The sequence below is a fragment of the Rhinolophus hipposideros genome, assembly GCF_964194185.1.
Source record: "Rhinolophus hipposideros genome assembly, chromosome: 4".
Lineage (NCBI taxonomy): Eukaryota > Metazoa > Chordata > Mammalia > Chiroptera > Rhinolophidae > Rhinolophus > Rhinolophus hipposideros.
In genome coordinates, this window is record NC_138050.1 from 15,814,027 (window position 1) to 15,840,642 (window position 26,616).

General features: G+C 34.2%; 2 protein-coding genes across 7 annotated transcripts in view; both read right to left on the reverse strand.

Moving 5' to 3' along the window:
- Positions 1-15,161, reverse strand: part of ZC3H13 (zinc finger CCCH-type containing 13) — a 94,905-nt gene extending 79,744 nt beyond the window's left edge. For 3 of the 6 annotated variants that reach the window (XM_081045796.1, XM_081045795.1, XM_081045793.1), the window contains exons 1-4: positions 14,807-15,161; positions 8,671-8,796; positions 8,230-8,339; positions 5,599-5,710 (exon numbers count right to left, since the gene is read on the reverse strand). In XM_081045796.1, coding sequence (XP_080901922.1) covers positions 5,599-5,710; positions 8,230-8,339; positions 8,671-8,787 — 339 coding nt within the window. In that variant the 5' untranslated portion in view covers positions 8,788-8,796; positions 14,807-15,161. The remainder of the gene's footprint in view (positions 1-5,598; positions 5,711-8,229; positions 8,340-8,670; positions 8,797-14,806) is intronic. The other 3 variants (XM_081045797.1, XM_081045794.1, XM_081045798.1) reach the window with 2 other exon arrangements.
- Positions 15,162-15,806: 645 nt separating this feature from the next.
- CPB2 (carboxypeptidase B2) overlaps positions 15,807-26,616 on the reverse strand; it is a gene marked incomplete at its 5' end in the record, with an annotated part of 57,295 nt that continues 46,485 nt past the window's right edge. Inside the window, 3 exons of the mRNA XM_081046624.1 lie at positions 15,807-16,159; positions 20,043-20,130; positions 22,123-22,325. Of these exons, the coding sequence (XP_080902750.1) occupies positions 15,975-16,159; positions 20,043-20,130; positions 22,123-22,325 (476 nt within the window). The 3' untranslated portion in view covers positions 15,807-15,974. The remainder of the gene's footprint in view (positions 16,160-20,042; positions 20,131-22,122; positions 22,326-26,616) is intronic.

Sequence of the window (26,616 nt, forward strand, 5' to 3'; positions counted from 1 at the left end):
AACAGTGCCAAAATTGATTGTCCATGATGATATGAGCCTAGTATTCAAAAGGGGCACAAACCAACTTTGTCCTCTCCATCTTAGTTAATGGCTCTTTGGTCATCAAATTCTATTAACTCTACCTCAAATAAGCCTGTGATTGTGTTAAATTCAGTTCCATTGTATTAAGTCTGATTCAAACACCTAGACCAACCCTTTCCAATATAAATATAATGCAAACCACGTATGTGCTTTTACAGGTTTTCTTTTTGCCACATTAAAAAGAAACAGGAACAGGTAAAATTAAAATTTTGATAGAATATTTTATTTAACCCAATATATTCAAAATACTGTCAATGTAACATAAAAATTATTAATGAGATATAAGACTTCCTTTTTTTCATACTAAGTCTTTGAAATTCACCATGCATTTTACATTTACGGCATATCTCAATTCAGACATTTCAAATGTTCAACAGCCCCACTGGATAGTACAGACCCGAGACGACCATGGCTTCTCAATACTGGCTGCACATCAGAATCGGTTTTCATTTAATTCAGTAAGTGAGCTTCGACTAGTTCCAGGGTCTGGAGGTGAGCTGGTGAACAACATAGATCTCTTCAGCCCTCATTCCACATGCTACATAATTCCTACACTCTAGGCACACAGCTTCACAGCTTCTCAAGCGCAGTAGTCTTTTAAAACTCCTCATTATTGTGGTTTTTACCTCTTCCTGGACATTTATCCCTCCCCTCTTTCATCCCATTTATCCTTCAACACTCAGTGTGAAATGTCATTTCCCTCTGTAAAGGGCTCTATGGTTCCCTGGGCAGTTATTTATTATTCTCTCCATTTGCTCATTTCTCTCCAACATACTATCACACTCCACAAAACTACAATTTACCTATTTATGAACTTCTCTCTCCACAAGGTCAGGGGTTACCAACCTCATAACTCAGACACATTAGAGTTGAGGTCAGTGGCAAAAAGGAGTAGATTTAGTTTGTGGAAAATTACACATATTATCTCAACTATGTTGTTATCTATAATCTAGTTGCCCCTACCTAAAGTAAATCTAATTTTCCCATAGAAATTCTTTACATGAAGATCAAGAGTCACATGTACTGCACTGGGAATGTATCATAGAGATGATCAGTGATATAAGAAATGATATCCTCTCATATCACTCAAAATAATTAATACCCTGGCATACTAGCTTATTAACAGTTTTCTCTAAGTTTGGATAGTGAATTCCCTAAAACCTGGACATTCTTGAATCTTGTGACTTTATCCCTTAGGTGTGCGTGAAGCTCAGTGCCTTCAGGGGCTTTCTAATTCAGGGAAAGCAAGAATCAGGTTTCAAGTTTCTTATCTACCAAACTGATACGATGAATACACAAACCTGTATGATCAACAACATAGTTACACTTAGATACCTGTTAACAACCTAAATCTCCACTGCTAATGTTCATCTCCTATTAACAGCCTAAAACCAATTTATATTAGAGAGAAAAGACTTAAGAGCTATTCTAATACCATTGCACACTGTTTATTTAGCTGTCATGGAACAGTCATGTTACTTGTTTTACATATACTTTCTCCAGAGCAACACACTGATATAGCTATCATCTCTATTTTACAAATCAGGAAACTGACAGTAGAGTTAAATAATTTCTAAAGTAATGTGTTCAGAATATGAATTCCAGACGTTTGCCCTTTATAGTAACTACAGTCGATGTAGTAGTGAGCTGGAACCAGTTCACATTAACTCTTAAGAGCCAACTGTTAAATTTTTAAGAACTGTAAGCCATTGCTAAACAAAGCTATAATTAAAAATTAAATTACATAAACAATTAAACTAATAATTAAAAAATAATTACTCAAAACTCACTTCCTAAATATTTAAGTACATTTTGCTCTTTTGGCTATATTTACTATATGTATGTATGTTTATGTGTGTGAGAATACTATATAACGGTGTGAAAATGAGTATATCTTCCCAACTCTGTATTCAGTGCCATCACTTTGGTAGCTTGAAACTGTCATGACAGTATTTACACCAAAGAAACTGGTGAATCCTACCAAGCATGGCTTTCTTTTTTCTTTCCCTGAGTGGCTGTTAAACATTTATGAGCAAATGATGAAGTCCATTCATTATACTGAATCAACGGGTTATTTCAAAATGCAATACACATGCTCAGCCCCTACCCAAAAATTCTAATTCAGTAGATCAGGGACAGAATATCTATCTGCATGTGTATTTTGGAAAAGACCACCTCTCCTCCAAAAGATTTTTTACATACCTCCAGTAGAGTACTATTATTTAAGATTTATAAAATGGTAGTATATATCATATAATATGTTAGAAAGATACATATGGAAAACTGCATTACTTTAGGTCACCAAAAGTAAGTCTTCACAAACTATAATGTAAAACTGTGACACAGCTTATTTTTTTTTATCAAGGATCAAAAATAGCCATAAAAAGCTTCTATATATCTTTAATTATCAAAGAGGTTGCTGCTTATACAATTCAATAACTTTCATAAAAAGACTATAAAGTGACAACTAGATATCTACATGAAAACGAATGAGATTGCATCCTTACCTGACGCCATAAAAAATTTAACTCAAAATGGATCAAAGATTTAAATGCAAGAGCTAAAGCTCTAAGATTCTTTGAAGAAAACATAGGCATAAATCTTTTTGAACTTGAATTAGACAATAGTGTAAATATGATACTCAAAGCAAAAGAAACAACAAAAATGTAGATGAATTGGATTTCATCAAATTAAAAACATTTCTGCTTTAAAGGACACCATGAAGAACATGAAAAGGCAACCCATAAAATGGAAGAAATTTCTGCAAGTTATATACGTGGTAAGGAACTTGTATCTAAACAAATATTTTTAAAAATCTTATAAATCAACAACAAAAATATAAACCAATTAAAAAATGGATGAAAGATCCCCTTGCGCAAGGGAAGACAAAAAGTAAACATGTGGAGTTATGTCAAACTAAAAAGTTTTTTCACAGCAAAGGAAACCATCAATAAAACAAAAAGGAATCCTACTGAATGGGAGAAGATATTTGCCAATGATACATCTGATAAGGGGTTAATATACAAAATTTATTAAAAAACTCACTCAATTACAAAAAAACAAACACCCCAATTAAAAAACTGGGCAGAGGACATGCAGAGACACTTTTCCTGGAGGACATACGGATGGCAAACAGACATTAAAAAATGCTCAATCTCACTAACCATCAGAGAAATGCAAATAAAAACCACAATGAGATATCACCTCACCCAGTCAAATAGGCTATCATCAATAAATCAACAAACAAGTGCTGGAAAGCATGTGAAGAAAAGGTAACCCCGTGCACTGCTGGTGGATTGCAGATTGGTGCAGCCACTATGGAAAACAATATGGAGGTATCTCAAAAAACTGGAAATGGAACTACCTTATGAGCTAGCAATTCCACTCCTAAGTATCTATCCGGAGAAATCCAAAACTCTAATTCAAAAAAATTTTCACACCCCTATGTTTACTGCAGCACTATACACAATAAAAAGACATGGAAACAACCAAAATGTCCATCAGTAGATGACTGGATTAAGAAACTGTGGTACATTTATACAAAGGAGTATTGCGCAGCCACAAAGAAGAATGAAATCTTACCATTTGCAAAACTGGATGGACCTAGAGAACATTATGCTAAGTGAAATAAATCAGACGGAGAAAGACAAGTATCCTATGATCTCACTTATATGTGGAATCTAAAGAAAAGAACAAATGAACGTACTAATCAGCAACAGTTTCAGAGATATAGAGGAAAAACTGAGGGTTGCGAGATGAGGGGTCGGGGGTGGGGATGAAGAAGAAGGTGAGGGGATTAGAAAGCTCACTCGGTAACCACAAGATTGCCACGAGGATATGAAAGTCAGTTTGGGGAATATAATCAATAATGTTGTAAAGATTTTGTAGGGTATCCAATGGACACGTCTTATTAGGGAGACCACCTCAGGGATGATGTAGATGCCTGATCACTGCAGTGTACACATGAAGCTGAACAATAGTGAATACCAACTATAATTTTATACACACACACACACACACACACACACACACACACACATGGTTACAAGAACTGGAGTACAGCATTAGGAATAGAAACAGTGGAAATGTTAATGGCTGTATGCAATGTCAGAGGGGTAGTAGGTTATCACTTTGTGAGGGATATAAATGTCTAACTACTACATTGTTTTGTATACCTGAAAACTTAAAAAAAAAAAAAAAAAAGATAAAAGATCTAAATAGACTTTTCTCCAAAGAAGATATACAGCCAGCCAATAAGCACGTGAAAAGATGCTTGACATTATTAGCCATCAAGGAAATACAAATCAAAAGTACAATGAGACACCACTTCACACATAGGTTACACATAGAGGTTTGAAAGGGTTAAACCACATGACTCAGTAATTCCACTCCCAGATATAAAACCAAGAGAAATGAAAAATACATCCACACAAAAACTTGTATATGAGAGTTCATAACAGCATTATTCATAAGAGCCAAAAAGTAGAAACAACTCAAATGTTCATCAACTGATGAAAAGACAAACAAAATGTGATATATCAATACAATGGAATATTATTTGACAAAAACAAAGAATAAAATACTGATAGACCCCATAATCTTTCATGAACCTTGAAACACTAAGCTAGTCACAAGAAACCACATATTGCTTAACTCCATTTATATGAAATATCCAGAACAGGTAAATCTACAGTGACAGTAAGTCGAATAGTGGTTGCCTGGGGATTGCAGGTCAGTTGGAAAAATGGGGGCTGACAGTTAAAGTGTATGGAGTTTCTTTCAGAGATGATCAAAATGTCCAAAATTGACTGTGGTGATTACTCTGAATATATGATAAATCACTGCAGTGTACACTTTAAATTGGTGAATTGTATGGTATGTGAATTATATCTCAACAAATCTGTTACAAACATACACAAGAGTGTGATAAATTTCTTGGGAGAAAAAATAGCTCAGGAAAAGATTCCATTCCTAACAAACATCTAGTTTCTTTTATTGAATAAACTACAACAGAAATTGTGTTCCTCTTTTAGCTTAATTGCCAGGGAATTCATCACTAAATTTTGTGGTCACGTGCTTTTCTTCACCTAAGTTTTCTAGTTCAGTTTCTGTCACTGCCATGCTTTGCTTTCATTGTTATAATTTAAAAGTGTCTACTTTAAGCCATTTAAATTATTCTTTGAAGCAGGCAGGATGTGACAGCTGGCTGAATTCTGAAAACTTAAAAATATGTTTAGATACTCATGATGCCCACCGAGGTATAGAAACTTTATGAAGCTCTTGAGCTCTGCCAACAAATTTCCATCATTGTAATTACCACCAAAAACTCAAACAATCAGAAAATTATGAGTTTTGCCAGAAGACATTTTTCCTGTAAATTACATTATCTGTGTAGAACATCATAATGCAATATTATACATTTACCATATACTTAGCACAAAAAATAATATTTAAAATGTAACCTAAATGATAAATCACTACGGAAATTTAATTTTGTTTTGGGAAATTCATTCCTACCCTAACAGGTGAGGATGACTCCTCTGTATTTCGTTTCTGGGACTCAGTGTCCACATCTTGGCGCTTGTTCTTCATTCTTTCTCTAAGATCCCCTGTAGGTCTTTCTGGTGACCTTTGAACCAAAAAACAAAAACAAAACAAAACAGCAAAAATCTATATTTACCTAACATTTTATAAGAATTTATTTACAGAAATAACTTCACAAATTTCAATATAATTTTTCTGTCCATGGCTCCTAAAGTTCAGAAAAACTAATTTGTTTCAGCTTAAATACTGACATATAAAAAAATATTAGCATCACTTAGAAATTTTCTCCCAAAACCAATTAAAATTCCATGGGGTGGCAGGTACTGGTAATATCAATAAGAAACTATGTGTGAACTGAGAAAAAGCAACTGTAATTAGCAGCTTAATTTGTTTTCTATTAATCAGTATATTAGTTACATTTGAAAGCAAAACTAGGAAGATAAACTTTTAAACTGCAACACTGCAAAATTAATCTAGAAGCAACAGTGTTATCATCTACATATGTATGTGGATGGATGCAACATCAACAACTGAGAAAACATTTTCTGCATCTTAAGAATCAAAGCAATTATAAGAGCTTTTGTGTTATACTTTTAACTTTTCTTAAATTTAAAATTATTTCAGAATAAAAATAAAGGATTCATAGCAAGATTTTAGACAGTAATTTTATATTCTGCTGTGGACTTTTTTAATTAAGGAAAAACACATTTATATTCAACCCTGGTAAGGCTTCATAATTTATACTGGGAATCTGACATATGGTTGTTCAATTATTTTCACACCATTACTAAGAAAAACAGAGCAGAGATAAAAAACACACTGCCTTTAAAGAATTATTCCCAGAGCACCTTTAAAAGAGGGCAATATAAGTTAAAGAATATAGCCACCAAAAAAAGTATATAAAAATATAAACAAATCACATAAATATTCACATCTATTTCAAGTAATCCTTTAATTTGTCGATCATCAATACAAATCACATGGTTAGTGAAGAAATAATTTCAGTTAATTCACTTTAAAGGATTTCATTAACATTTACATGTATATTTTACATATCTATGTTAAATGTTTTAACAGTTGGAAATGAACGAGTAAGTAAATCCTTTAATTATAACGTACATGTAAATTTCATTTGCCCTGGTTTCCTTCATACAATAAAAGTTTATTCTAAACTTGTTTCTCTCCTAAACAGTACCTAACAAGAGTACTCTATATACAGCGAATGCTCAATAAACCACTTAAATGTCTTGTGACTAAATAAGCTGATCTCAGATACATTGTTTTTCTTTACATCCTTGAATCACATTATGAACTATATTTTTCTTCACTACAAAAAAAAGGGGAAAATACACAAATACAAGAGAAGTTATCAGATTAAAAAAACACAAACAAAACTGCAAAATTATAATAAAAAGTCCTTTATTCTAAGTCTAGTATGACAACATTTTTTTCCATTTTAGACAAATTTCTCTGCCCATTTTCTTCAAAACTATCTCTTGTATAAAAATTGAGTCAGTTAGTAATAAATTTCAAAGATGAATTAAAGCATATGTTAAAAGTGTAGTAATATTAACAAAACACTAAAATTATTTAACTAGTTTCAATGTGTTATACAGGTAATTGTGTTTATACAGGTAATTATAGACTAATTTCGCAACATTAACAGACAGAACAAATGACATTCTAAATACAAATATTCAGCATCACATGAAAACTAAATTATATACAACATTTAAGTGAAGAGAAAGTCAGTTAACGTTAACGGTTTGAATTTTAAATTCTATTAAACTTCAAAATCTATATATACACACACAAATTCATCCAATTAAAATAAAAATCTCCAAACGCTAATGTTCAATTTTTATACTGTTACTGTAGTCAAAGCTATCAGCACACTCAATCTTAGAACTAGGTAAACTATTTGTTTACCAATCAAGTTTAAACTCTTTTTGTAACAATCTTTAAATATGCTACATTTTTAAACACCATAACAAAATTATCATGAGAGAACCAAAAGAAAAACATCTTTATTAAGAAAGTTTAATTTAGCTTTGCCTCTATTAAAGGAAAAATGATGTTTAAATAGATAGCATATTTATTCTTATATAAATACACATTTTCATTTACCTTAACACATTTCGATAAGGGATTTGGCAAATGCATTTTAACCTTCAGTGCTGCATTAGAATATCATTTGTCATTAAGATTTGAATTTAGAACATCTTAAAAAGCTAAAATTATATCCTATTTAAATTTTGATATTTTAAGAGTTAAAAATAGCCTCTTACTAAAAATAAATCCATGAAATTCTGCTGCCTTAAGCAGCACTTTAATATATAATTGGGGAGGGGAGGAATAAGCCCCACATAATGTAACAAGATCTACTGTCAAAACAAGTAAATAGTGAGAAAATAATTTTAAAGCAAACATTTTATTAATCTTGAATTTAACTGAAAAGATCTTGTTGATCTTTGACTGTACAGTGGTAAGACTACCACCAAAATAGAAAATCTAACCAAATATATGGTTGTAGTTCAGATTTTTGTATTAGATTTAAAAAGCTATGTTTTAATAGTATATGAACAATTCAAGTTCTTGATTTACCTTCTGTAATTGCTGCTATAACCTTTACCACGGGGTGAAGGGCCATGTACGAATCTACATGAGTTTCCATAGAGGCAGTTGCCAGTCTTCAGCCAATTACGGCACTGTGTCTAAGAGACAGATATTACTATGTAAATTTCATATTTATTCATACTTATTTCTGGACAAAAGATGCTAGGACAAAATTAAAATAAATGATATCAAAATTCCAGCTAATCTGTAATATACATTACTCCCCAAATAATAAAAACATCAGTAAAAAAAAAGAAAAACCCATAAACCCTATTACCCTTTTCACTCCTTTTTAGGAAATACATTTAAAAAAAACTTACTGAACCAACATCCCTACAACACAACCTGTTCACCTTTATAATATAAATCAGTATTTCAAGAACAGGATTGCAAGAGAGAACCCCTGTGACTATAGTAGTGACAACTCACCTCTGCTGTACTGCCAGTGCTGGGTCCGAGCCTCTCAAATACACTGGGTCTTCGGGATGTGCTATCAGATATGGTCTTGGTATTTTCCACTGTGACCTTCCTTCTAATTTTTGACATTTTGTACTACTTTAACCAAAAAAGAGAGAGGCAAAACTGTAAAATTCTTCTATTTGAAATAATGAGCCCATAACTTACAAGTAGATCAAAATGTAGACAATACTGTAAAATTACATGGGATTTTCCTCAGGAGAAAAAAAGGCATAGGAGAGGTCACAGGTAAACAGAAGTTATCTTCTAAGATACACATTATTAGTCAATTTATAACTTTGAAATCTGTTGGCTAGAATTTTACCTCTTCTGCAGAGTGAATGAATAAGATTCTGACACAGTTAAGTTTTCATAGTACATTCAATCTCAGAAAACACATGATTCGTTCCGAAGTTCCTTATGTAGGTATTTCAAAATTTAGTAACTATCTTTTAAGGAAAAGTTGTACTATCATTCTCCATCAATTCGTTAACTGAAAAAGAAAGCTACGTTAAAAAAAAAAAAGGAAAAATAATTTTACTAACCAATGTCACTCCAATTAATTTATTAAAATTTTTTAAAAATCAGTTTAATTTTGCAATTTGAAAAAAAATGGGAAAATAAAATCAGGTGAGAATTTTATTGATAGAAGTTATGTTTTACTCAGTTTAAGTGACATTAGTTATGTTCCAAAAATCAGCCAGGGAGAAAAATGAATACTATTTAAATATTTTCTCTGCCTTACAGAAGTCAAAAACAGTTTAATCAAGTATATTTATTTTCCATTAATACAATAAAAAAAAAAAACCTCAATTTTGATGACTTTCTTTCAAAATAGAACAGGCTTTAGAACTCAAAAAACTGAAGGTGTTTCTGTAATCTATACTACCCTGACATAAAACTCAAAGGTTCTAAAAGTGATAAAAAGGCTATTTTCCCATTACTAGCAACAAGAAAGACATTGTAAAAATATTTTATTAAAGCAAATAAAACAATAAAAACTAAAACCATAGTAGAAAATGAATCCAAGTATATAATAGGAAATTCAACTGGAAATAAAAATATCAGTTGTATGGTATAAAAAATAAAAATAAAAGTTATATGGTACACTATCAATATCAAATTCTAGATCAAAAATAACCTAGAGAGTATACGACTGTAGGAAGTGGGTAGCACACACTGCCTAAAAGAAAGAAAAAGAAGTAAACAATACCACACTTCATACAATCTAAATATTCGTTGAAATTTATTAGAGGTGAAAATTAGTTACTAGAATGAACGATGGCAGCTAAAAAAGTTCCATTTGGTATAGAACTGGAAGTTCCCAAATGTTCTTTAATGTTTTTCAAAGTAAAGGAATATCACTTGAAAGGAAATTAAATTAAATCATGGTAGTACCAAATCAAAACTAAAACTTATGAAAAAATTATAAACAATGTTTGAACGGTTCAGTTAGATATTTCTTTTCAGGTCACATTTTAAAAGGAACCAAAGAATAAGGACAATATTTGACAAATGAACAAGGATAATGAGCCACGAGGAAAATGTGAAATGATAAAATATGGTAGCTTTAAATCAGAAAAATGTATATTCTTATTCTTTAATATAAAATGTAATCATTATTTTAATAGCAATTTTTAGCAATTCAAAGTTAGAAAATAACTTTAATTAAAAAATTTTTAAAACTAGTGTAGAGTACCACATAAATGAATAACAATTTGCTCAACATAAAATCACTAATGTATCAACTACACAATCAATCTTACATACTTAGTAATATCTTACAATCTTAGTATTGTAAGATAATTGATTTAACTTTTCTTGTGCTCATTCTCAGCCCAAATGTGAATTTACAGGGGAAAAGTTGGTAAATTTTTGCATGTCCATTTGATTTACTGAACATAAAGAACTAAAAGCCAATATATGTAGAGCTGAGAAAGAGCTTTCTCATTAACTGAGAAAACCACTTTTTCTTTACACAATTTATAACTGAGCAGGATTTGATAAGTAAATGTCACAAAATATATAGGAAGTTAGAATAAAAAGAAATTTTAGAATTTCATTGTTAGTATAAATATTAATAGATTACATTGTAATCCTCATTCATAAATTTTAAAAATTTATTAATAAATTTAAAATCGAATGAATTCTAAAAGTTCCTTATTATTAATTATCTAGAGCTTGGAAAACAGGAACACCGTCACACCATCACACCACATTGCTTCAAGAAAACTAACCCTAACCTTACATTTTTTTAATCAATTGAGATGGTTAGTTCTGCCTGCCAAACACTCACTCCAACACCCCCCACTCCAAAAAAGTCAATGGTAGTGTGTTCCACAGTTGAGGCAACAAGTTATTTATTATTACACTTGAAACACTGGTAATCTACCATCTACTTTCCTGTTTTTTTGAGGGCTCCAGGTATTAATTCTTGTTTCTCTTCCTGCTCTAAGATCTGTTGCCTCACTCAGCACTTCTCTCCTCCCCTGACCTACTGTGGAAAAGTATAGTCTCACTGCTTCTCTCCACTCCCAGATCCCTACCAGACTTCAAAGGGTTTGGACTGCTATGTCAAGGACAATCAAGTAAGGACTAATGATTCCTTCTTACCCCTCTCCTCGTATTCTTGTCAGTAAAAATGTTCCTTCACACAGAGACAACTGCTTTTACAGGTGACATCAAGAACTATTCAAGATTCACCTATGTAGGGCGGCAGCGCTTATAACACCACGGTCACCGGCCACATGGGCCAGTGAGCTGTGCCCTCCACAACTAGAATGAAAACAAGGACTTGACTTGGAGCTGATGGGTCCTGAAAAACACACTGTTCTCCAATATTCCCCAATTAAAACAAAAAAATTCACCTATGTAGTGATTATCCCACGAATTTTACTTCTAACTACTGCTGAGTCCACCAAATTAGGGAAGAACAGCAATGAAGTAAAGATGTATTTTCCCCTTTTCTCAGGGAGTCCAACAGTGTCAAACCTTGACCAAAATGACAATCAATTTGAGTACCAGGTCTAGGTTACAGGAGGGTGCTAGAGTTAAAAAAATAAAACAACAAAAAAACACTGAGGCAAAAAGGGAAAAAGAAATTGGAATTTCCTAACTGAAAAAAAGAATTCTTCTATGTACCTAGGAACTTCTAACAGCAGTCAACAATAACAAGTTATCTAAACATTGTTACTAATTCTTGAAAAAAAAAGAAAAAATAAATAAATAAATAAATAAATAAATATTGTTACTAAAACAATCATGATTTTGCATCAATAAAATGCTTTATGCTTGCAAAGATTACAAAATACAATATTTTTAATCCTATCTGTCTAAATATAAACACATACTCTGAAATATACCAGAAAAGCATTTACTCATACACAGTAATAAATTAACTTAAACCTGTTACCAACTAATGTGACTTAATTAGAATTTTTAATATAAAAATTTGGGCCCACAAAGGAATAAAATGCAGATTTGACTGAGGGGGGGAAACATTTTAAATTATTAGGTTGGTGCAAAAGTAATTGCGGTTTTTGCATTTATAACCCTTCGAGCTGCAATTACTTTTGCACCAAACTTACAATACCTGAACAGGTTTCAAGAAGTAAATACTACAAAGTATAGGAGAAAAGTTAAAAACAATAACTTGAAGGTTTTCCCTCCAGTTTGGTTTTCAAATTACTCTTTGGTTTTAAGTTGACATCACACTTCCATCCACATCATCATCTTTCCCAAATACCAGTATTATCAAAGCCAGAGTGACACCGATGAAAGTCCATTGAGTTATTTTCCTATTTCTCCTCTCCATTAGCAGATTAAATAAAGATCAGAAGTTTTTATTATATTTTTTCAATTGGAAAAGAAAAACAGGGCATAAAGTTTGAATTTATTAAGACACAACAAAAAGGGTCTTAATAAATGGGAACGTCTGCCCCTGGAAAACTTACAAATATCACATTTGTAATTCATACTATACACATGGCAGAAAAAGGAAACACATACACGGGCCTCTTTTAAACAATTATTTCTGAAGCGTAATTACTGAAATTTTGTCAATAAAACATATATCAGTTATAGTATGCTTATTTCAATCCTTAATTACATCCTTTTGAGGGCTTGTCATGCCATAGCAAAAATAAAAGCATAAACCACTTCAATCTAATGAGTAGCATCATAATATTAGTAAACTGTCAAATAATGAAGCAATTAAAACTACACAGATGTACTAACTGGTAGTACAATAAAACCGTATCCACTGAGGTTCTAAAATTAAAAAGGTTATGTTATGTTAAATATTTGTATTTCATATTTTTGAAAGAAAAAAGTTAAGTTTATTTGATGCATAGTCTGGGAGAACTTTTTAAAAAGAACATTCTAAAACAACCTTGCAGATTGTTTATATATATATATAGCTAGACTAAAATAATTCCAAACTAAATTCCGAACAGGACTGACAGAACTAAACTGACTACACAGGTATTTGCAAAACAATACTGTAGCACAGTGCAGAAAAAACAATTTGCTAAAAAGACTATGCAGAGAATATCCCCTGCTGACAACTATTACAAAGTGAAGTAAAGAGAACTGCACCCACAAAAGTACCACAAAAAGAATACGCCACTTTATAAATCAACTCCAGTTAACATTTCAACTGCTATTAAGTATCTGCTGAAACAGCTCTAACTCTACATGACAAGGACAGTGGGGGTTGGGTGAGGTGAGGAAGACTAACATGCACAGAAACCAATTCAAATAAGTGTAAATTAAACAACTTAGCTTTTTTGTAAATGCCAATGCATATTATAATGCAAGTTAACACTGATAACCTGTACAGAAATTAAAATATTAATACTATTCACTTGTTGGATTTTAGTTTTAATATACAGATACAAAAATTAAATGAATTTGTGTATCTTAAAACGTGCAATGTTCATTTCAAATCACCAATAATTAGGAAGTCAGTAAAAGGTACGTATTTGATAAAACTGGATCCTACCAGATTAAGTCTTCAGTGTCACAGTGCAACTATTTTTACAGACACAAATTGCTACCTGCATCAACTTTCTCAGTCTTTTGTTATCTGGCATGTTACAATCTCAATATTTCATTAAGAAATTGGAAATTATTTGAAAATCTACAGATTATGTCCACAAAACTCTCCAAAATACTGTCGCTTAGGTACTAAAGACTAACCTCAAATATTACAGAACTAGAGTCCACTAACTGCTATATACGAGTATACCTATGTGTACTGTACTGCATAAGCGTATTTGGATTTACTGCAAGTGTCACGGACTTTGAAAACGAGGTGTGAAGACCTTTACAAAACGTTTAAAATTATTTCTTTAAAAAACCCAAAACCTTAAGAGTTTGCATACGCCCAGAATTTTCAATAGCTCAACTTATCTGAAAACCTCGCAAATAACCGATTAGCTTGATACTACGCTCCACAAACGAGAGCCTAACAATATCATCCACGTCAATATCAACTCCGAATAATTCTCAGGCCACATGAATCACGTTAACCTCTTTGGAAGGAGAGAACGCCAAATATCAGGCCCTCTCCTTGCATCCCGCCTTCCCCGGTTTCTGACAGATGGTTGCCCAAACTTCCTCCCTAGGGAATGTGAAGATGAAGTAGCGAGCACTCCCCAACTCCCAGGACCTAAAGTCGTTAAGTTATCACTGCCGAGAAGTAAGCAAGCAAGCCCAAATACAAACACGACCAAAACTAAGATACGTTTCCCTAAGTCTGGAATGAGTAAAGACAGAGCCTCTAAATGTAAAATGATTCCTGCACCCTTTCATCTCATCCAATGCGAATACCACGCAAGGGTGCTCCAGCCCACCTCAAACAGTCGTGATTCAGCCTTTTGTCTGATTCCACCAGTGCCCCTTAGACAAACTCGCCAGAATCAGCACGAGGGCGAGGTACGAGGCCCGAGCACAGGGAGCTACTGCCGAGTTGAGAGCGGGATGGTCAAGGAGCTAAAAATCCCGGCGTGTCCCAGTCGGGGAAGGAGGACAACACCGGGCGTCCCCATCCCGGATCTGCCCAACGCGTTTCCCGACACCCACACCAATTCACACAATTCAAGCTTACCTGCTCCCTGGGCTCCCTTGGCAAGCACAGTCCGGAGGCGTCACCGTCGCCACCGCTCCGAGGAGCGGGGGAGGCGACTCTCAGTCCCCGCGCCTGGCCCCGGGAAGACGACGAGGAGAAGGTGCGCGCGCGCGCGGCTCCCAGGAACCGGCCCTCGGCTAGCGAGGGGCCCCCGAGACGGCTGAGAAACGGAACCCGCCAGCCGCTTCGCCGGGATCAAGCGAGACGAAGGAAGAAAAACAACGAAGAGAGTCTGGACAGTACGAAAAGGCAACAAAAATACCACTAGGCCGCTGGGAGAATCACCTCAAAAGGCCGCCGGAAGTCAAGGGTTTGCCCTAGTCTCTGCAGACCCAGGCAGCTTCCGGCCGCCAGATTAGTCGTCAGCGCGCAGGCACCGCCCCTTCGCGGACACGCCTCCCACCCCCCACCCCGCCCGAGCGCGGTCGAAATCATCAAATCTTTGTGAGAGATCGCTGGGATAGGAAACCCGCAATCAGGAAGAGCTCAAGTTCCCAATGAAAAGTGAATTTAAGAGGAAGAGTTTCCTTCTTTCATTACATAATTTCTTACAATAAAGGGCTGTTGTAAATGTGCTAAATGCCACTTTTGTTGTCGAAAGTACGTACAGCCATTCATTCATTCATTCATTCATTCGCTCAAAAATGTTTAACCAGCGCTGAGCTGGAGCGACCGGAGGTGCTCGTCGTGTTTTTGACAAAGCTCAGCTTTCTGGGCCATTGTCTTTTCCTGCGGAGCAAACGGACTGCACGGTTGTGTTTTTAAAGGCGCAGGCAAAAATTTGTTGAAAATTTGGAGCAGAAATCTTTAATGTACTTCTGAGAAATTGTCTTTTGTTGTTTAGGGTCTAATGATTTGTATGAAACGCGTTGTTAAAATGGTTTGAGATGACGAGTCAAACGTCGTGAATCAAAGAAAAAATCAGTACCTAGCCTTTTACAAAATAAAATAAAATAAAAATAAACGCGAATCCTTGTCTGCCTTAATTTTAGGGTAACGTTTATTTTGCTCTTTGACAATACCAAAGAATAGGAAAACCTTTTGTCAAAACTATTCATAAAACTTAAAAAGAAACTGGGACAATGATTTGGTCTTGCTGGAATCAGTAAATCAACATGTGGGAGCAGAGTGAAAAAAATCAAGAGCATTAAACATTCTTGATGACGTGCCAAGTTATTCTAGAGACAGCGGCGAGAGCTTCTTTACAAGTGGGTTCAATGAAACGCTTTGGCAGCAAGAATCCATGTTTGCCTGTATCTCGAAGTTCAATTGTAAAGGAGTATTTGATGCCCAAGTCATAGATCCAGTCATCCGAACCTCCAGGAGCTAGGTCTACAAGAAGAAAAAAGAAAATTACTTTTTGAAATACAGATGTTTCAAGTTAATTAACAAAATAGGATTTTTGCCCCCTAAAAATGAAAATTACTTAGCTTTATTCTGATTACTAAGTGATCTAAGTTTCTGGTAGAAAATGTAGATTGAAGGAAAACAGGTTAAGGAAGAAAATTAAAATTACCCATAACTTTACCAAGAAATGATACTCACCATTAACGTTTTAGTGCTTTTTTTTCTAGTGCATGCTTTTTAACCAAAAACTATTTTAGCTCAACTTTTTAAAATTTCTGAGTTAATTTTTTCCTACATTAATAAAGTCATCCTATGCATGCTGTTTTGTAACATTTCTAAACATAATCTATCATTACCAAATGTATATATTGATGAGTTCAAATCTACATTATCATTTTTAATGATCTCATAGCATGGCATTGTAAAGCTGGATATAATTAATTTAAATATTTATTTATTTATTTTATTTATTTTATTTTTTACTTTTTTTTTTTAGCCTTTGTGTGTGTGTGTGTGTGTGTGTGTGTGTGTGTGTTGAGAGCCCACTGGCCCATGTGGGAATCGAACCAGCAGCCTTCGGAGTTAGGAGCATGGAGCTCTAACCGCCTGAGCCACCGGGCCAGCCCTAAATATTTATTTTGAGACATTTAGATTTTTTCTAATTTCTAATTAATATAAACAACTTAACAATGAACATCCTTGTTTATACATCATGCTTCTTTGTTCATTTAGAATATTCTTTCCTAGAAGTAGATTTGCTAGTGTAAGGGTATATACATTTTACAATTGTGCTACATGTTGCCAAATAGCCTTCAAAAGAATTGAACCAATTTATACATCTACTAGCAAGATATGAATATGCTCACTTCCCCATCCCATATTATCTATGGGAATTTTGCATTTTTGGCAATTTTATGGGTGATAACTAATATCAAATTGTCTTTATGGTCTTTGATTACCAGTGACTTGAATATTTGTTTGGTATATTTATTGTCCATGTTTATATATTTTTTAATCAATTGTCTTTCTCATTTTTCTACTTGATTCAATTTATAGATTGTAAAAGCAACATTACTGTTATTAGTTCTGTGAAATATGTGGAGAATTTTTTCTTCTTATTTGGTTATTTAGCTTTCAACTTGGTTTATGACAGGGTTTTTCTATGGAAATATTTTATCTATCTGGATTTTATTTTGGAGAAAAGCATGTTAATAATCCAATTTAATTTTTTTTCTAAGTAACTTATCAGGTTTCCCAATCCTATTAATTGAGGATTAATAGGATTAACATTAATAGGACTAACATTCTTAACTGGTTTGAAATGCCATCTTTCTGAGATACTAGATCTTATATATTTGAGTGTTTTTCTGTACTAACTATTCCCTTGTATTGATCTGTTTCTTCCAGGCTCAGTTCAACATTGTCTTAATTATTAGAGGTTTCTAATGTGTTTTAATACCTGGTTGGGGAAAATTCTTATTATTCTTAGTTTTCTGTACTTTACAAGCTCTTCTACCAAATTTATTTTTTCAAATGAATTTCAATATCATTTAAACATTCATTAAGATTAATATACACATTAGTTTAGAACAATTAACACTTTTTATATTGCTTTCCCACTCAAAAACACGGCAGATTTCTCTTTTTATTTGTCTTCTTTTATGTACACCAGTAAAATTTTCTAGGTTTTTCATACAGATCATATGAATTTGTGTGTGTATACTCATGTATGTATATATGTATAAATACACACATTTAACAATGAATCCATATATATGCATATATTTATTTGTATGTATGTGTGTATGTATATATATGTACATGTAGTGTCAAGTAGTATCTTTTTTCCATTTTATTTTCTACCTGATTATTTTTGATATTTAAAAAGTTATATATTTAGTTCTTAGCGGCCACCTTACTCAATTTTTTGATTGTTACTAATATTTTGGGTTGATTTTCTATTGTTATCCAGGTGGATAGCCATATAATATGCAAAGTGATTATTTTTGCTTCTTTCTAACACCTATAATTGAATTAATACAAAGGTGTTTACTGAAACATTGTTTATAATATTGAAAAATATCTATCAACAGTGGATTAGTTAAGTTATTCATACTTTCAGCAAATATTTCTGACAACCGTTATCAATATTGGGCATTTATTCTTCTACCCATTTTCCTATGCTTACCCACACATACACTTAGATGTATCCTAAATGAATGAAGGTGTGGATATGGGCTGTTTGCATCATAACAGGAAGTTGCTCTGTAAATTCATCCGGTCCTGAGGCTCTGTGGTCATGCTTTCGGGAACAATAGTAGAGAAGAGGATAGGAATCAAGAAAGCTCTGAATTTTGAAAGGAAATTGTGGGGTTTTTCTGTGACAGGGTGAGGACCTGACTCAGCAAAGGCAGCAGTGGACCAGTGACACCAAGAGACAGATACCATGTAGACCAATGTGGCCTCAGTTTGTTCCTGAGACAATTTGGGATTGTTGAGGATGAAGATGAAATTTCTGGTTCTGGACTTTCTACTAATAGGGCATCTGGTGCTCAAGCAATTTATTGAAAATAATATAAATGTGATTATTAATATGAATATGTTTTTATACCCCTGTAGACCATAACTATTAAAGGAAACTCTGAGACTTTGAATATGTTGTCTCAAGGCCCTTTCACATGCCATTCCCTCTACCTGGTTTACCTCCATACCTTTGTTTGGTAACCACTTACCAGGTAAGTCTCCCAAAAATGTCATCTACAGAGAGAGACCTACTCAGTCCACTTAGCTAAGTAGCCTCTTCTCCGACAGTCATCTTAAACCCATAAGCCTATTTTATTTTCTTAGCTTATCAATGGAATTGTACTATTTTTGCTACTTAATTGTTTACAACAGAGATTAGAAAGCTATTTCTGTAAAGGATCAGATAGTAAATATTTTAGGCTTTGTGGGTCACATAGTCTATGTCACAACTACTCAACTCTACTGTCATGAAAACTGTCGTAGACAACACACAAATGAATGGGTATGGCTGTGTTCAAATAAAACTTTATTTGTGGACACTGAAATTTGAATTTCATATATTTTTTAAGTATCATGAAATTTTATTCATCTTTCCATTTCTTTCAACCATTTAAAAAAATGGAAAACCATTCTTAGTTCATAGGCTTTACAAAAACAAGCAATGGGCTGGATTTGGCCTGCGGGTCATAGTTTGCTCACACCGGGTTACATGTTTAAGTTCCGTTCCTTTTCTCCCATTTCCCCCTCCAGCTTCAAAAGAGCAAAATCATTGCCTATAATCCCACTGTGGGTAAAAAGGAGTTCCTCAATAAATACTACCAACAGAAATTAATTTAAAATATTTGTTAAGAGTTTGCCACATACATGTTCTCATCACTATGATACAAACAAAAAGGATTCAACTACAGCGTGCTATGGGCTATACTCTTGGGCACAGGCTGTCATTAAAAAGCAACTAAAGTAAATGGTGTTCCCTAGATTTGTATAGTGTTCAACCTACACAACCGTGCATGGTGGCATCTTACACATTCTTTTGACCTTTTATGAACATTTCTGCTTTACTCAACTAGTGTGATGCCAGTTCTATAATCCTTACTCTATAGCAATGAGCATAATTTCTTAAGTGTAATTTTGGCTTCTTTTTAATATATTCATTTATTAATATAGTCTTATTCAGTGCTGTCATAGCTATTATTCTTCCATTTCTAATTGTTATAATCCAATTGTTGTACATGTGACCTTGTTTAAAAATTCCATGTAGAAAAATTAAATTCACACCAAAACACCAAACACAGATTTCTTTAGTACCTCACAGTTCTCTAAGATCTTACGAAGAGATACTTACATAAACTTTCTGAACCACTGCCATGTGTATATCTGATACCTTTATTGGTACGCTCAATAGCATGGGCTGCTTCACGGGCCACTAGAGACTGAAATCAATAGAATATGAAATCTCAGTTAATGTACAGCTTTAAAACAGGACAGGTGGAAGTCCCCCCCCAAAAAAAGTAATCATATATTAATTGAATCAAACTCTCTATATATGAAGAAATAGAAAATAGAATTGGTGGTTTCCAGGGGCTGGTGGGTGGGGGAAATGGAGAGATGCTGGTAAAGGGATAGAAATTTCCAGTTACAAGATGAGTAAGTTCTGGGGATTGAATGTACAGCATGGTGACTATAGTTAACTATAATAACTATACTTATTATAGTTAACATAATAAGTATATAACAGTATTATATACTTGAAAGTTGCTTAAAGAGTAGATGTTAAATATTCTCACCACAAATGAAAAAATTGTAATTATGTGTGGTGATGGATGTATTAACTCACTTTATTGTGGTAATCATTTCACAATATAGACATGTATAAAATTATCACATTGTACTTAAACTTACACAATGTTATATACCAATTACATTTCAATAAAATTAGAAAAAAATGCTGAATATATGAAAAATCTGCATTTATCCAAAAGATAAATCAAGAAGAATAAATTAACATTAAAAAATGTTTTTTGGAAATCACAGTTGGGTGATTTTAAACATAGATTCTTCCAATACATTGAAAATTTTATTTAATTTGAAAAAAATAATTCTCACATGCCTTTTCTAGGAATTCACTTATTTTATAACGTGAAATATAACTATATTTCACAGACAAACAACTTGGAATTATTCCACCCGTACACAAAATTATCACCAAACTTTCAACCCAATTTCTCTAAATGATATTATACCTAAGACATGCCTGATTCCCTTCTCATCCTTCTCATAAACTCTATTTTATTCTTGTGTAAAATGTTTAATAACTCCCAAAGACTCATCAAATAAAAGAGGTATTGTCTCCGGTATGGAGCAGGATAATAACTAAGTCCCCTGTTCCACAACATTTGTTTCTAGCTTACTCAAATCTTTTCTGAAGTTGGATGGTATTCGCTGTCACTCTCTTGAATCACCCAGAGGAAGATCAGTGGATATGATACTGTGCCATTCCTTTGTTCAAAATAAAAGTTTGAATGGAACCCCACTGACCACTGAATAAAATGCAAATTTATTCTGACATTCAAACAAGCAGACATTATCCCACAAGCTGACCTCATCTACTTTCTGATGGTGTCACCCTTCACTTTCTCACCCTTACAATCTCCTTAACATACTTCCTGTTGGGGAACACCATCTCCTTAGCTTGGGATATCTTCCCTTCCCTGTCCACCTATAGAAATCCTATATTTCAATGTCTGGCTGAAATTGTATCTGTTCCTTGATGACAATAGCACTTTATCATTCCTTTTTTGTTACTTATACTGTATTGTTCAGTACATTCTGAGAGAGAGAGAGAGAGAGAGAGAGAGAGAGAGAGAGAGAGAGAGAGAGAGAGAGAGAGAAAGAGAGAGATGCTTTTGCCTCACTGCTGCAATTGGAGGTGCTTTTAATAGCACCTTTGGGGTAGGGAAGTTAGCATGCAAATAATTCCTGATGCTAGTATCAGATCGATGAATGTTAGGCTGAGATTTGATCTGTGGTAGCTATTATAGAAAGCTGGTGACCAGAAAGCAAACACAGAATTGCAGAGACTCTTATCCTGGTCATTGCTCATATGGCATCATATGTAGATCACATGCAGGTGGAATGGATCTCTCATGACCTTCAAAGAACTTGACTTTTTGCTTTTTTTTTTTTTTTTTTTAGAGAGCCCATCTGCTGGACTGCAGCTCATGTCCTCAGGTTAAGACCCCATTCTTTACATTCCTTCAGTGAGCCCTGAACCTGGGTGCCTCTCAGTGGAGTTAGACCAAAATATAAGCATCTTTTCATTTGCCCTGTAGAGGAGAAATTCTTTTCCCACAGTTTTGCTTCTTGAGCTAAGCATTATTTTATTTCTGAAATGCTAATGATAAAAATAATGAAGCAGCACTTACCAGTTCCTCGTGGTTTTGGGTTTTGCTTCTGCTATAGGAATATGGAAACACTATCTTCTGGGAGTATGAATGCATTGAGATGTAAGCTTTTATGTGGTTGATATTTCTTCTCAAGAAATTAGCCATTGCCTTTACTTCTGGTTCCGACTCAGGGTAAAGTCCACAGTAGATTTCTGAGCATGAGAAACTTGATGCACCTTTCTCTGTGATGAAATTAATAGAGTAGAATTATGAGGGGATACACCTACTGTTGTAATTGTGATTTTTCTTAAAGGGTATTCTTTTAATATCTATGGTATAACATTTTTAGACAATAGACTAGATAGAGCTCTGTAAAGAGCATGTTTCTGATGTCTACTAAATGTTGTTCATGTTTCTTTTGAAGTAAAATATTTATATGCCCTCGTAGCAGACACTAACATTTGCTGCCTAAGGGCAGCCATCTTGTAATGTTGAGAAAGTGGCTAAGAGAGTCTCAGAAATGCTAGCCCTGCTTCCAAACCTCTGGTTATGTTAGAAAAATTAACCTTATTTTATTTAATCCATTATAAGTTTGGTTTTTCTGATATATGTGGTTTAAAAATTACTGATGAATATAGCCCATAAAAGAAAAGTATCATTTGGGAACTCAGAATATGCAAGTCTGCCTTCAGTGTACTTCTAAGTTGCTAAAGTGGTTTACTAAATAAAATGGGATGGGAATATTTGGTGCCAGAATGATGTTTATTCATTCCTTTGAAAGATTATAGCACAGATTACTTCAAATGGTAGCCTGTCTCCCAATACTTCTCCTTTCTGTTGCTTATTCATAGGGGTGGAGCCCCAGGGAGCCACCTCTGACCAAAAAAATTATTCCCTCCTGGAAACAGTTGATTAGCTCTAAATTGGGTCCTTGACTTCTGTTCTGCCAATCTGAATCCCTCCACTGATAACTGGAAATCAGGATGAAGATTTTCATCTCAGTCCAGCTGCTCTCTTGAACAAAGAAGATAATAACAATAACTCCGCCAGTTGACACCCACAGAACACTTGATGTGTATCAGGAACTGTGCTAAGATTTACACACAATATCTCATTTAATCCTCACAGCAACCCTATGAAGCAAATACTGTTATTTTAGGAGATGCAAATTGTATACTCTTGGTAGTAACCATCCCTTACGATAACATGCCATGTGACATATTGTCAAACATCCAACCTCTTGATTCTAATGTTGACTTTGCCATTTAATAGCTATATGGTCTTGGGTAAATTTTTTTCAGCTTATCCATGCCTCGATTTCCTTATCTGCTAAATGGAAAAAATTATACATTAAATGAGAATTTAATGAGGATTCAATGAACTAATGCATATAAAGTGCTTTGCACAGTGCCTGACATATACTAAGAGTTCATTGTTGTTTCTCATCATTGTCATTATCATCATTTATCATGTGGCTTGGGGCCCAAAGAAGCCAGTGTGCATCACAGAGGTAAAAGGGGAGAGAAATGACTCGCTGCGCCACCTGCCCTGCCCCAGGCCCAGTTCCAGGCTGTTTCTGGGTCCCAGCTGCATCCTGTCCTTGGGTTCCTTGGGCCACTCCATTTATCTCACAGAGTCTGCCTTTCTTACTTATACTTGCTCTGCTTTCTTCCTGTTATTTGCAACAGAAACAACCTGAGTGTTTGTTAAACATTTTTTTCCCCCACAAGGAAATCATGTGCTGAACATCCAAGGCCTTTCCAAGTATTTATTTGTTTTAATTTTTAATCAATAATGTAATTAGATGAACCATTTTTGATAGTTCAGTCAACTTTGAATACTCCTGGCCTTTTTTTCCTAATATATATATATATATATATACACACACACATATATATATTATATACATGAGAGAGAGATAATAAATATTATACATTGGGGATAGAAGTGGGAGAGGACTTGAAAGAGTTGAATGGAGAGGTACTGTCCTAATATGAATCCTCAGACCAGAGATGTTCATTAGAAATATAATGTAAGTCACTTATTTTAAGTTTTCAAGTAAGCACTGTAAAAAAAAGAAACAAGTAAAACTAATTTTAATAATACAGCTTATTTAACCCAAGATACACAAACCTTCATTTCAAATGTAAGCAAATAAAAATTTTTTATCAGATATTTTATGTTACTTTTTCACACTAAAACTTCAAAATCTGGTGTGTATTTTACAATTACTGCACATCTCAATTCAAACAAGTCACATTTCAAATGCTCAATAGCCACCTGTGGCTAGTGGTTACTGTAGTGGAGAATGCAGCCTTCAGATTTTCATTCTGTAACTCTCATTCTAGAGAGTCAAAGCCAAGAGGGACACACCAGATACTCATATAACACAGAGAAAAGGCCATGTAAAGATACTATGAAAAGGATCTGCAAGCCAAGGAGAGAGGCCTTGAGAGAAACCCACTGTTTGACACCTTGATCATGGACTTCCAGTCTCCAGAACTTCAAGAAATAAACTTCTCTTGGTTAAACCACCCAGTCTGTGGTATTTTGTTATGGCAGCCCTAGCCAACTAAAACACCCTCAACTCCATTCCCATCTTCTACACACACACACATACACACACACACACGATTTCAATACAGAAGAAGGGTAAAATGAACATAAAATAAATACATAGGTTTGATACATAACTTCCTATTAACAAGTGAGGTGCTTTAATAGATCTTATACAATGTATCGTGTTTCCCTGAAAATAAGACTGGGTTTTATATTAATTTTTGCTCCAAAAGATGCATTAGGGGATATCATCAGGGGATATCATCCTGAAAAATCATGGTAGGGCTTATTTTCTGGTGAGGTCTTATTTTTGGGGAAACATGGTTTTATAAAGGCACATTTACTTGAAGGGACAAGGAAAAGATAAAATTTAAGTTTTCTTTCTCACTGGCTTACTTACATACCTAGTACTGAAGAGATGCTGGGGCACCTGGCAAAAAAGAGTCCTTACAATTACTTTTTGTTTCATCAGGAACTCTTTCTTCTCTATATGCTTGCTGCTTCTATTTCTGTTTCTAACTCTTGTGATATGTAGTAATATAGCACCGTGCCTACAAGGGGCCTGAGGTATTTCTTGTTGGCAATAATAGAATATATTTTGGCTACTTGGCTCCTCAAATTATGTAACACTGGATTCACTATGAAAAATATTATGTAAAATATAGCACAAAAAGAACCTGAAGATAAAATAAAAAGTTCCGAAAGGGAATTTATAACTGACGAGTGATTGTCAGGCATTTCAGAAGTATTTCAATAAATTTGGAGTCAGTCAGCCTAGCTTATATCCCATCTCTACCACTTTCTAGCTCTGTGCTCTACAACAAGGGGCTTCATCTTTTAAAGTCTGCATTCTCCGTCTATGATATGTAGGTAATGAAATCTGGGAGATGAACTATGTAAACTGCTCAGCATTTAGTAACTGTCAGCCCTATTTATTTAGGTCTATTTTACATGAGCTGCTGCTTCTCTGACTCCCTGCCCAGTTGTCACTGCTGCAGCAGTGTTTGGGTCTCAGCAGGCACTTTTATTGGACAATCGTAAGGACAGCTCTTATGGAGAAACCACTGTGTGATTCCCTTGAGCCTGAGGCAGGATTAACTGCTCTTTCCTCTACTTACTGACTACATCTCTAGCTCTCTTAGAACACATGTCTCTTTATTCACATGTTCATCGAATTAACATTTCAGAGAACCCTCCAGGTGTCAGGCACTGTTCTAAGTCATGAATATTGGTCTTTGTCCTGGAATTTCTACCCTGCAAGGGGAAGGCAATAAGAAAATGAGGTAAGTATTCCTTTGAGGGGTTTTCTTATGTGCTGTGGGATAACGATGAAATGTTCAAAATCATAAACTTTCACCTTTTTTTTTTAAAAGAAAATACATAAGATCGTATACATACGATTGTGTAGGGGCAAAGGAGTGAAGAAAAGAGGGCGTTCTGTGGTTATAATAGCTTATAGTCCCCAAGGAGCCTCATGCTTTCTCTTCCAAAAATATAGATGATTCAAGCTTATTGTTCAGCATCGTTTTATTTTGTAGCTGTTTTTTAAATGTGGTGATAATGAAATATAATAGAAGGGTGGAGGGTAAATTAACACCTACCTCCCTGAAAGCAGACAACGTTCCTGAATGTCTAAATCAGTGTTCACTGGGTGCCTTAACTCATTCAGATCAAGGAATGATAAACTCCCACTGTGCTAGACATAAGTTTATCTTTACGATATTCATGGAAGAAAGAACTTCTTGTTAAGAAAGTGAATAGTGAACACAGAAGAAAATGTTTTCAAACACGATAGAAGTAAACATTTACTTACGCAATTAAAAATGGGAGGTACCCACCCAACCCTGGTCTCTGCTATCCTAAGGATAAAAACTATTTGGTTATTAAAGCAGGAAATTTAACAGTCACTTCCTTATTATTTTAGAAAAATAGAATTTCAGAAGCTATAAGGGACCTTAGAGAACTGGTCCAACT